The sequence below is a fragment of the Chenopodium album genome, chromosome 8, assembly GCF_948465745.1.
Source record: "Chenopodium album chromosome 8, dcCheAlbu1.1, whole genome shotgun sequence".
In the NCBI taxonomy this organism is placed as follows: domain Eukaryota; kingdom Viridiplantae; phylum Streptophyta; class Magnoliopsida; order Caryophyllales; family Amaranthaceae; genus Chenopodium; species Chenopodium album.
Window position 1 is genome coordinate 12966482 of NC_137841.1, and position 12384 is coordinate 12978865.

General features: G+C 36.9%; 2 protein-coding genes across 2 annotated transcripts; both read left to right on the forward strand.

The window, feature by feature from the left end:
* The first annotated feature begins 6183 nt into the window (after nt 1-6183).
* LOC145642749 (uncharacterized) lies at nt 6184-7995 on the forward strand. Its single transcript, XM_081693922.1, has 3 exons — nt 6184-6525; nt 6700-7587; nt 7753-7995. The coding sequence occupies exons 1-3, from the start codon at nt 6184-6186 to the stop codon at nt 7993-7995; spliced, it is 1473 nt and encodes a 490-aa protein (XP_081550048.1).
* A 571-nt stretch (nt 7996-8566) lies between these two features.
* Nucleotides 8567-11016, forward strand: LOC145642750 (uncharacterized). Its single transcript, XM_081693923.1, has 5 exons — nt 8567-8986; nt 9293-9890; nt 9963-10016; nt 10599-10905; nt 10998-11016. Exons 1-5 carry the CDS (start codon nt 8567-8569, stop codon nt 11014-11016), a joined length of 1398 nt encoding a protein of 465 aa, XP_081550049.1.
* Nucleotides 11017-12384: the final 1368 nt, after the last annotated feature.

Here is a 12384-nt window from a genome sequence, read left to right on the forward strand (position 1 = left end):
TATCATGGATTATTAATAGGGTGTAACCTTCACATGTCAATCATTGTTGCCTTTTGTTGTCCTTTAATTTTGGTTGCCTTTTATGATCCGTGAACGGTTTACAAGTTCCTTAAAAACTTGTTGGCGGCTCCCTACTTTCCTTGTCCCTAAACGTATGTAAATTCCCACTTCCTATAAGTGCCAAGCATATTCACCACATGCTTTACGTTGGCGCACTTCGAATGACGCCTACACTAAAATAAAATAAGAAATAGAATTATTAAAGTGAATAATTTCAATAAATAACTAATAAAAAACAATTATGGGACTAATATTAGGGACTAAATATATTATATTAAATTATACACTTGTCATTGATTCATCGAAATATGAACATCCTTTGTGAAACTTCGCTTGTTTCTCCATCACCAAAGCCAGTAAGCCACCAACAGGTGGTAACAAAAATAAAAAGGCCAATATCCATTATTCCTGCTAAAATCAGAAATATTCTCAACAATCCAATTTGAGAATGCAGACACATCCTATATCCCATTCCTAGTACATCCTAGATTCCTCCAAATAACTTTTGGAGTAGGATATTTTCTTAGTATGTGGTTCATGTTTTCCTCAACCATGCCGCAATAGAGTTAGAGGTAAAACAGTACCCTTGAAAAAGACTCAGATAAAAGGCCCCCATATATAATACACCTCGTATCTCAAGTCAAGTGTTAAAGAAACCTGTTGGCATTCGTCATAAACTTAATTAGCCTTATAAGCTAGCTACAAGAATAATCTCATACGCTGGGGGGCTTGAGTCCCCAAAATGTTGTTTTAGATCTTCGTATTTTCACAACTTCCAATGAATACTTTAAAGTAAACCTTTTCGATGGAGAACCATTCTAGAAAATGCTATCAATTGCATCATCATCATCATCATCAAGTAACACGTGCAATTGAATTATATACAATATGTCACTAGGTAAATATTCCGCAAAGAATTCGAATCTCTATCCCACATTTACATCCCATATATCGCTCACCATTTGTCAAGAGCAGCACATGAAGGGTTTAAAGTAACCATTTCAATGAAGGGGATATTAATATCCCATTTATGCCTCCAAAATAAGGTGTCTCTCCCATTCCCCGTTGTTCTATTGATCCCTTTCCGCAAAACATCAATATTTTCCACCACTCCTCTCCACACATTCGAAGAATCAACCTTATGTGTAAACATCACCATGTCATATGTTCCTTTACAGTACTTGTTTAGAATTATACATGGCCATGGAGAATTTGGTTCAATAAATCTCCAACCAAATTTTGAGATAAATGCAGCATTCACATCCCTCATAGAACGCAACCCTAGCCCTCCTTCTATCTTGGGTTTTGTTACAATATCCCAGGCGACCAAGTGGATTTTCTTCTTTTCCTCTATACTACAACCCTATAGAAATCCATGCATCTTGTTGTCAATCTTATCAACGATTCCTCAAGGGACTCCAGTTGTCACAATGGCATAATACAACACAGATGATAAAGAGGATTGAATGAGATTCATTCTTCCAGCCATCAAAAGGGTTTTCGATTTCCAACCAGACAACTAGAAATTGATTTTGTCCACAAAAAACTGATAATTATCATTTGTCACATGACCATTAATAGTGGGGACCCCTAGGAAATTCCCAAAGTCGTTAGTATCTTCCATTAGATTTCCTCCCTCGTTCGATTGTTAGTGTTATTATAGAAATAACTCTACTTTTAGGCACACTAATTTTGCTTCTAGAAGCTTAGAAAAAGTCATCTAAGAACTTGTTCATGAATTGGGTTTGGTCAAGACTTGCCTCACAAAAAAAAAAAAAGCAATGTTTAAAATTGGGGGACCATTAGGGCTAACTTTCGCAGGTTTCCAAAGTCCAACCTGCATTCTCGATCAATGAGATGACCTAAACACTCCATACTTATAACATACAAGTCGGAGATAGAGGATCGCCTTGTCGAATACCATAAAAGGAGGTAAATTATTTTGTTTCCTCATATTCCAAAGAATACTCAATTTAGCTGAATTCAAACAAAGCATGACAATATCCACCACATTTTGAGGCAGTCGTAGCTCCAAAAGCGCGTCACAGATAAAAGACCTTTGAAGCCTGTTGTAATTAATCACTTAATTAATTTTATTCATGATGTAGAAATTCAAGGAAACGCGGAAAGTGAGCAATTAATAACTTAATTAATTTTATTTTTATTCTTGTTGATTATACCATGATTAGGTTTATTATTATTTCATTTGACTAACAATATTATTTTTGAATTGCTTCCAATATTAATGATGATTTTATTATTTTTTTTATGATCACTACATATTGCATGTTAAAGGGAATATGTAATTGAATATCACGCCTAATAAGATAATTTGGACAACCGGTTTAGGTTTCTTTTTAATCTTGTTATTTAATTAAGTGATCACAAATATTTTTGAATTATGTGTGTTCATTAATATTCAACCAATCACGCCTAATAATAGTTTGGAGCAAATTGAATCTTTGTTTGTATGCCTTTAAGGTCACAGGAATCACTTTTCACTATAAGAATCGAGTAGAGGCTAGTACGGGCGAATGTGACTCCATGACTCCCTTCGTACCATCATCCGCAATCCTCCTTTCGTGGTTCCAAACCATATAGAGTAAGTAATTTCATGAAATATGAATGGGCTGTAACCTTCACGGGTTAATCGTTGTTGTCTTTCGTTGTCCCTTATCGTGGTTTCCTTTTATGAACCGTGAACGGTTTAATTTACAAGTTCCTTAAAAACTTGTTGGCTGCTCCCTTGTTTGCTTTGTCCCCACTTTCCTTGTCCATAGTCGTATTATGTCAATTCCCACTTCCTAAGAGTGCCAAGCATATTCACATATACATGCTTATTGTAGGCGCACTTTGAACAACACCTACAATTTGGCGACTCCACTGTGGAGGATACTTGGTTATTTATCGATTTGATTTGATGAGACTTAAAAGATTCTTGAATCATATTTTTGTGATTAAATTTGTATTTTTTGCTTATACATAGATGATTTAACGTCGTATTTTTGGTTTTCCCGTAGGAAAAATTGGATAACCTGATCACGATCTAAGAAAATGAGGCACTACATGAATTTTACGAGCACCGTGTAACGGCATAGGCGCCGTGACACGGTACAAAACACCGTGACGTGGTGTACTATACCATGTCGCGGTATTTTTCACCGTGTCTTGGCATTTCCCACCGTGTCGCGGCATTTTCCACTGTGCCAAGGTGCTTGTAAAATTCTTCCAGTTGTTCAGTTCTTTATCAAGTTATTAGATTCCTTCGATTTTTTAGAAAAAAACGTGTGTGTTCTACATACGTCTTAGCCCCAGGGAGTTTAACCTATATCAACCCAAAATACCCCATTGCAATAAGAATTCATCCGAGTTATTAAATTCACCCAAACCATGGAGTCAAGTTCGATTTAATCACGAACTTGTAGAGCCACCTGTTGGTATACACCCTTAAGGGAGGCTACCTTTCTAACGCATCCAAAATCTTAACCATGTTACCCATTTAACACCAAATAAACTTAACCATTGTGGAACATAGAACTTGACCTTAGGTTGCGAACTCTTCTTTGCATCATTGTGCCTACGTGCCCTATGTGTGATCGTTTTGATCTTAACCCTAATGAGTTTTCTTTATCTATGTTCGTTTATTTTATGACTAACGAATGCCAGTGGATAGTACTTACTCAGTAATTAGCGCAAACACTAAAATGAAATAAAAAACAGAAAAAAAAACAAAAACACTTGGAACTGATCACCGCGCCACGATAGAAATGCCGCGTAACAGCAATCAGTGCCATGTCAGAGCAACTTGTACCGCGACATGGTACAACTCGTCATTTCACGGTGCCCAAGGAATAAGTTAAGTTTGTTTCTTATAGTCTTTCATGCTAATTTGGTCCTCGCGTCAGTCATTTTTGTTATAGTTCACATGTCTAGCCATACGATCATACCAAAAAGCTCATAATATCACTTAATCCCTCACGAGTCAAGCATAGTCCACACATTTTCTTTATTTTCTAACTCGAGTCGTGCACCATGTTGTTTATGATCGTATACTAGGTTTATGCACCCTTTTTTTGGTCATAATAAAAAATGAGCGGTGTTTTTCTCATCTATTTTTAAATGTCTATTTTTTCCTTTTTCTGTCCTATCTTGAGCAGTAAGTCAAACAATTAAGTGAATTGTTTTATTTCAAAGTACTTGGTCAAGGAGCAGGGGTAGATTAAGACGGTTCGAGTCATTAGCGCAAAAATCTCTTAGATCTAAGAGGCATTCACCTTCAAATTACTTTTAGTTCGTTCCAATGGCCACTAAGGAAGATATTGAGAACATTAACAAATCCATTGAAGACTGTCTGCCATGATGCAAACCCTTACAACTAGGTTCACTACCATGGAACAAAACAAGGTCACTGTTTCTACCCTTGACAAATTAAAAGAACATATGAGTAAGAATTCTGATGATTTCACTTATGTGGAACAACCTCCCAGTCCTTTGGATATGACGAACATGCTCCTTAAAATGTGCTCCACTACTGATATTCCAAAGTTCTAGCCTACTGACAATCCAATATTCCATTTGAAAGCGTTCTCTGCAACAATGGTTCTGAAGGGATTAGAAGTAACACTCTTCTCTACGGTGTTTCCTTTCTCCTTAGAGCATGCTTGCCAACAATTGTTTTATAACCTAGATTCCAAGTGTACTACGACTTGGCAAAATGTCACCGACTGTTTCATGAATCGTTACTGTTGACCCTTATGAGGTTTTGATGATGTTAAGAATTGAGCAAACTTCCTTTTAATAAGGATTTTCTAGTGTTGTGATGTTAGCAGGTTCAGTAAGCGTAGAGGGCTGAAGTAGGAACTGGAACAAAGGAACTTTAGAAGATCCATGAAGACAAGTAAAGAACAGAAGAAGAGTTCCAGCAATGGAACTTCCCGAAGTTTCTCAACAGGAACTTCAATCGGGTGTAACGACCTGGTTCTGGTGTAATGCTGGGGCAAGCCTCAACAATCAAGGATCAACACAAAGATCAAGATATCAACCGAAGAAGATGGACTTCATAACTTATAGTTGTGTAAAAGATAAGTTTGTTTTCGTAGGATGATGTAAACATATAAATGATAGATATGCCTGGAACTTATTAGAAACCAGATAAAGCTTGGCAAACTAACTAATTCGTAAAAGATAATTATGAATTTTATAAAAAAGTACTTAATGAATTTTATCTCATAAAATCTGGTTTAACTTGGTTTTATCTTTTTTATAAAATCTTATCTTTTAACAAAAACGAATTTGATAAAATTTGGTTTTTATAAAAACGAATTTAAATCTGTTTGGATTCGGTTTTAAAGAGGATAAGATCAGATTTGTGTTTGATCTATCCTGTTTGCGAAAACCCTAGTTTGAGAAGCTGAGGAACTCCTATAAATATAGAAGTATTTCAGCTTAGCAAAGTGAGAGTTTTAAGCGTGAAAACCACTTAGTGCTTAAGAGTAAGTTTGCCAAAAGGTTTAAGCTTTATCATTTTGATTTCGGGTTTCATGTGTAGCTTTCCATTTATGTGTTAGAGTGTGTCTTTGAGTTGTAATTGGTTTTGGGGTGAGATCGTGAATTCTCTTAAATTCACGCAAGTGTATGAGTTTGAGTTCTCTAAAATTCGAGTGAAGACTGTGAGAGCACAGAGAGTGAAAGGAACCTGAGAAGTGTCTTGGGTCACCTAGGAAGTGTCCTGGGTAAGGGGAGAAAAAGGGTCCTGAGAAGTGTCTTAGGTCTGGTAGGAAGTGTCCTATCATAGAGTCAAGTGTCCGTGGTGGAACTTGCAAAGCAAAGGTCTGTGTAATAGGTTGTACTAGGAGAGTTGCCTATTATAGTGGAATTTGTTCATAAGTCCCAATAGGGCCGAGGTTTTACTTCCAGTTAGGCACTAGATGGTTTCCTCGTAAACTTGCTGTGTGCTTAAGTTTTCTTTATGTTTTTATTGTTTATTTCCGCTTAAGTTCCGCGATTGGAACCTACTACTATTCACCCCCCCCTCTCGTAGTAGTTCATCTAAACTAACAATTGGTATCAGAGCAGGTTCTCACGAGATTACAAGCAACCTTGTAGAGTAAAGTTCCTGAAGAGATGAATGCACACGAGAAACTTGAAGAAGGGTATTCCACCCAGAGACCACCAATGTTCAATGGCAAGTTTTATTCATACTGGAAGAATAGAATGGAGATATTCATCAAAGCTGAAAATTACCAAGTATGGAGAGTCATTGAAAACGGTGACTTCGAGGTAACAAAAACCAATGCAAACAAAGAGGTAATCCCTAAACCATTGGCTGAATTTGATAAGGAAGATTATGAAAAATTTGAGTTAAATGCTCAAGCTGTGAAAATCTTGCATTGTGGACTAGGACCTCATGAGCACAATAGGATCATGGGTTGTAAGTCTGCAAAGCAGATTTGGGATTTACTACAAGTAACACATGAAGGAACGAATGAAGTTAAACGTTCCAAAATTGATTTACTAATGTCTAAATATGAAAGATTTGAAATGCTACACAAAGAATCCATTCAGGATATGTTCACTAGATTTACTAACATTGTCAATGAGTTAGAATCTTTAGGCAGGTCCATACCCATTGATGAACAGGTAAGGAAAGTCCTTAGAAGCCTTCCTCAAGATGAGAGATGGAGATCCAAGGTCACTGCTTTACAAGAATCCAAGGACTTCACCAAGTTCAACCTTGAACAGCTCAATGGTTCCCTGCTTACTCATGAACTTCATCTTGGAGCTAATACTGAAAGTTCCAAGAACAAAAGCCTTGCTCTAAAGGCTTATGAATCAAGTGAGTCTGAAAATGATGACATAGAGACAGCCATGCTGGTACGAAGGTTCAGGAGGATGCTGGGAAAGAGAGGAGAGAAGAACAGGAGAGGACAGTCAAGTTCCAGGGAGATTAAATGCTTTGGCTGTGGTTCCAAGGACCATCTCATCAGAGATTGTCCTCAACCTAAGGAGGATGAAAAATCAAAGTACAAAGGGAAGGAACAAAACAAGTATTACAAACCATCATTCTCCAAGGAAGATGTGAGAAAAGCCATGATGGCTGCATGGGGAAACTCTGATTCAGAAGATGAAGGAGAAGGAGAATCCGTAGAGGAAACAACCAACTTATGTCTAATGGCCAAAGCAGATGATGAAGCACGCCTGAAGGAACTTGAATCTGAGGTATGGTATGACTATCGACAACTTAAACACTTAAAAAAGGAAAATCTTATGGACATTATTCTGGAACTTCAAGATGATTGTAAAGAACTAAACAGGTCGAAGTTCCAAACTGATAAAGCTTTAAATATTTACAAAGAACATAGTGAATGGGTAGATAATATGAAAACTGACATACAAACTAGATTCTTTGATTTATATGATAGAAATGTCCTTCTAAAAGAACAAGTTGAAAAACTGAAACACGATAATATTCTGTTGAATGTAGAGTTAGCTCAACTGAAACTTGGAATTGACACTCCTGACTCTAAAGTTCCTATTGCAAGCCAACTTCCAAATTTTGAGAAATTAAAATCTGATTTGGAAGAAGTTAAAATAAAAAATCAAACCTTGGAGGAGGAACTTGTCAAAGTCAGGAGAGGTAAAGAAGTAATTAATAATGGAATTCCATCTTGGATAACTAACATCCATAACAAGAATAAAGAAGGACTAGGTTATAAGAAGAAGTCTAGGAGAAACAAGAAGTATGTGGATCTACCCAGTCAAAAACTATGTTACTATTGTGGTAGTACAGGACATCTTAAAGCTGCTTGTCCTAAAAGAAATAAAGATACTCTTAAGAATACTGAGCATGCTGAACAGGTATGGTTGAAGAAATCTGAATCTTCTTCCAAAACAATGGAACCCAAGGAAACCTGGGTTCCAGAAATTAACGCTTAGTTTTCATGCACGTTCCAGTGAGGGGGAACAACACTTGGTACCTCGACAGTGGTTGTTCTAAGCACATGACTGGAGACAAATCTAAATTTCTCTCACTGGATGCCTACTACGGTGGAACTGTGACCTTTGGTGATAATAAGAAAGGTGAAATCATTGCTGTAGGTAAAGTAGGAAGGTCAAGTTCCAATGCTATTGAAAATGTCTTTTTAGTCGAGGGTCTTAAACACAACTTGTTAAGTATTTCTCAATTTTGTGATAGAGGTAACTCAGTTAGCTTTACTTCTAATTTTTGTAGAATCATTAACAATGACACTAACAACATTATCCTTGAAGGAACCAGAAAAGGGAACACATATATTGTGGATCTTAACGAAGTTCCAAGTAGTAGTTTAACTTGTCTTAGTGTCATTGAGAATGATCCCTCATTATGGCACAAACGATTTGGCCATGCTAGTTTTTCTTTGCTAGATAAACTTAGATCAAAAGAACTTGTGGAAGGACTTCCAACCATCAAGTTCCTAAAAGAAAAAGTCTGCAGTGCATGTGTTATGTATCTTTCAAATCTAAGAATATGGTAAGCACCACAAAACCATTGGAACTTATCCATATGGATTTGTGTGGACCTATAAGAATACAAAGCAGAAGTGGAAAAAGGTATGTGATGGTTATTGTAGATGATTTTTCCAGATATACCTGGGTTTTCTTTCTGATAAGCAAGGATGATACGTTTGATCACTTTGTTGCTTTTGTGAAGAAAGAACAGAGAAGAACAGGTCATCAACTGATCCACCTAAGGTCAGATCATGGAACTGAGTTCGAAAACTCAAAGTTTGATGAGTTTTGTGATGAACATGGGATGGACCACAACTTCTCTGCTCCCAGGACTCCACAACAAAATGGAGTAGTTGAACGGAAAAACAGAAGCTTGGAAGACATGGCGAGGACTATGCTGATTTCCAGTGGACTGCCTAGGAACTTCTGGGCAGAAGCAGTAAACACAGCATGTTACATATTGAATAGAGTTTCTATTAGAGCAATAACCAACAAAACACCTTATGAACTAATTAAAGGAAGAAAACCAAATATTTCTTACTTTAGATCTTTTGGTTGCAGATGTTTTGTACACAATAATGGAAAGAGAAACTTGGGAAAGTTTGATGAAAGAAGTGATGAGGCTATATTCTTAGGATATGCCTCAAATAGTAAAGCTTACAGAGTCTATAATAAAAGAACAATGTGTGTTGAAGAGTCTGTACATATAATTTTTGATGAAACTGATTTTGTGATTGATGTACAGGATGATGATGATTTCGAGATAGGGTTAGTAAGAAGACATGACCCTGATGAGGAATCAACAATATCCATGAAGCAGCAAAACAAGAATCCAGGAGCTGAAAACCAAACTGCAACTGAAACAGAAGTTCCACAAGAGGAACATCCTGAGCCTGAGAATCCGGAACCTGAGAATCAGGAACCACCGAATCAAGTGACAGGAAACAGTGATGCTGAACCTGAAAAGCTGTATCCAATCAAAGACTTTACCCCTAAACGTTGGAAATATCAAAAGTCTCATCCAGTGGATATAATTATGAGTGATATAACCAAAGGAACTCAGACCAGGTCACAGCTAAGGAACTTCTGTGCATTTTTGTCATTCCTATCTACTTTGGAACCAAAGAACTGTGATGAAGCCTTACAAGATGCAGATTGGATCATAGCCATGCAAGCTGAACTAGGAGAATTCGAGCGAAACAAAGTTTGGCACCTAGTTCCTAGACCGGAACACCAGAAGGTCATAGGTCTAAAGTGGGTGTTCAGAAACAAGCTTGATGAACATGGAATCATAGTAAGAAACAAGGCTAGACTGGTTGTCAAGGGATACAATCAACAAGAAGGCATAGACTTTGATGAGACATTTGCTCCAGTTGCCAGGTTAGAAGCTATACGCATTCTTATTGCTTTTGCAGCTTTTATGGAGATTAAGTTGTTTCAGATGGACGTCAAATGTGCATTTTTAAATGGTCTATTAAAAGAGGACGTCTATGTGGAACAACCTCCTGGATTTGAAGATCCAGATTTCTCAAATCATGTCTATAAACTTGATAAAGCTCTCTATGGGCTAAAACAAGCACCAAGGGCATGGTATGAGAGGTTGTCCAAGTTCCTGTTAGATAATGATTTTAAAAGAGGCAAAATAGACAAAACTTTGTTTTTGAAATCTAAAGGAACTGACATTTTAGTTGTACAAATATATGTAGATGATATTATTTTTGGTGCAACTAATGAATTTTTGGTGAAGTATTTTGCTGACCTTATGAGTGGTGAGTTCGAGATGAGCATGATGGGTGAGCTAAACTTCTTTCTTGGATTGCAAATTAAGCAAACTGAGAAAGGAATAATGATTCACCAACAAAAGTATGTGAAGGAACTCATAAAGAAATATAAGATGGAAAGTTCCAAAACTATAAGAACACCTATGGGAACCAACGCCAGACTGGATGAAGACATAGTTGGAACTTGCATAGATCAGAAGATGTATAGAGGTATGATAGGTTCCTTATTATATCTAACTGCTAGTAGACCTGATATATCCTTCAGTGTAGGCTTATGTGCAAGGTTCCAAGCAAATCCAAAGGAATCTCATCTCAAGGCAGTTAAGAGGATACTTAGGTACCTCAAAGGAACTGATGATTTATGTCTCTACTATCCAAGGAATGAATCAATTGATTTAGTTGGATACACGGATGCTGACTATGCAGGTGATTTAGTGAATAGGAAGAGCACATCAGGTATGACTCAATTTCTTGGATCATGCTTAGTTTCTTGGGGTTCCAAGAAACAGAATACAGTTGCCTTGTCCACAGCAGAAGCTGAATATGTAGCTGCTGCAGCTTGTTGTTCACAAATGCTGTGGATAAAACAACAAATATGTGATTTTGGTTTAAAATTTGAATGTGTTCCAATTTATTGTGATAATACTAGTGCTATCTGTATTTCTAAAGATCCAGTGCAACACTCTAAGGTTAAGCACATCCACATTAGACACCACTTCTTAAAAGATAATGTGGAAAAAGGCTATATTAAGTTGGAATTTTGTCCTACTGATAATCAAATTGCTGATATTCTAACTAAGCCTTTGAGCAGAGAACGCTTTGAGAACATGAGACTGGAACTTGGGATGATCAAGCTTAATTGATTGCAACTGAAGTTCCTAGATATGGCATTGTCAATTAACAAGATCAATTAGAAGAATAAAACATCTACCACAAATTTGGTGTGATAAACATAACGGGAATGTCACCGTTGGTAAACTCTTGGAGGTCAGTGCAAGTAACTCTTATTTAAAACTGTACATACTATTCAAAGCAATGTAGACTTGTATGTGACTTGTTCCATAAATTATATTTTTGAAAAATCAGTTTTTCTTTTCAAAAAGATTTATCTTCTGGAATTATCTTTTATTAAATATAGTGTGAAAAGATAAATTCTTGATTTGTAAAAAATTCCATCCGGATTAGTTTTCAAAACAAGATAAAATTCATTGTTCCTAAACTAAACCCTTCCACTTCAATACACCGCTTCAAAAATTTACTCCCTTATAAAAACTACCCAACCAACCCCATTAACTTACCATCACATCAATTAAACTCTAGAACTACCCTGACCATAAAATTTCTACAGCTAAACCACACAAAAATTTCTAAAGCTAAACCTCAACCAACCATGGCCGAAGAAAACCCTAAGAACCAAGAAGAGCTATCACCTCCCAGATCACCTAGCCCACAACCACTCAGCCAAGAAATTCCTATTGTGCTACTTCAAACCACCTCAGAACCAAAAAATACCAAGCCAAAAGCCGTTGAGGACACTGCAACTTCCTCTACTGGAAGTTTACCCAATGTTCTTGATCGAATCGGGTTATGGAAGAAGAGGAAAGCCGAAAAAACGGAAAAGTCACTCGAAGATCAAATTCTTGAAATTGATATGATGGCGAGGGACGAGGAACCCGAGGAAGAGAAAGAACATTCTGAGGGGGAAGAAGATGAGAAGGCACTGGGAAAATTTGCTGACAGGTATGTTGTAGGCTATAGAATTGATGATGCATGGTGTAATAAGGTGAATTTTGAACTTCTAGATCTGCTTAAGTTCCAGGGTTGGGATTTCATGTTTACTGTTAAAGCTAAAAATTATTTGTATCCACTGGCTATGGATGAATTCTGTAAGGAATGTGAATTTGAGGATGGTGTGTGTTATAGCAAAATTAATGGTGTTGATGTTGAGTTTGATGCTGCTAGAATAGGGTCTATTTTGCAAGTTCCATGTGAGGGTTTTGATACTTACATGAAAGGGGCTGTGACTGTTAAGGTAGCAGGGCATACTAAAACTGAA

Excerpts from the sequence above, each read along its gene's own strand:
- LOC145642749 (XM_081693922.1), top strand. The coding sequence starts at position 6,184 with ATGAATGCACACGAGAAACTTGAAGAAGGGTATTCCACCCAGAGACCA. Across the intron at positions 6,526-6,699 it reads AGATTTGGGATTTACTACAA|GTAAGGAAAGTCCTTAGAAG; the intron begins GTAACACATGAA and ends ATTGATGAACAG. Across the intron at positions 7,588-7,752 it reads TTGACACTCCTGACTCTAAA|AATAAAGAAGGACTAGGTTA; the intron begins GTTCCTATTGCA and ends ATCCATAACAAG.
- LOC145642750 (XM_081693923.1), top strand. The coding sequence starts at position 8,567 with ATGGTAAGCACCACAAAACCATTGGAACTTATCCATATGGATTTGTGT. Across the intron at positions 8,987-9,292 it reads GGAACTTCTGGGCAGAAGCA|GATGATGATGATTTCGAGAT; the intron begins GTAAACACAGCA and ends ATTGATGTACAG. Across the intron at positions 10,017-10,598 it reads CAAATGTGCATTTTTAAATG|GCTTATGTGCAAGGTTCCAA; the intron begins GTCTATTAAAAG and ends CCTTCAGTGTAG.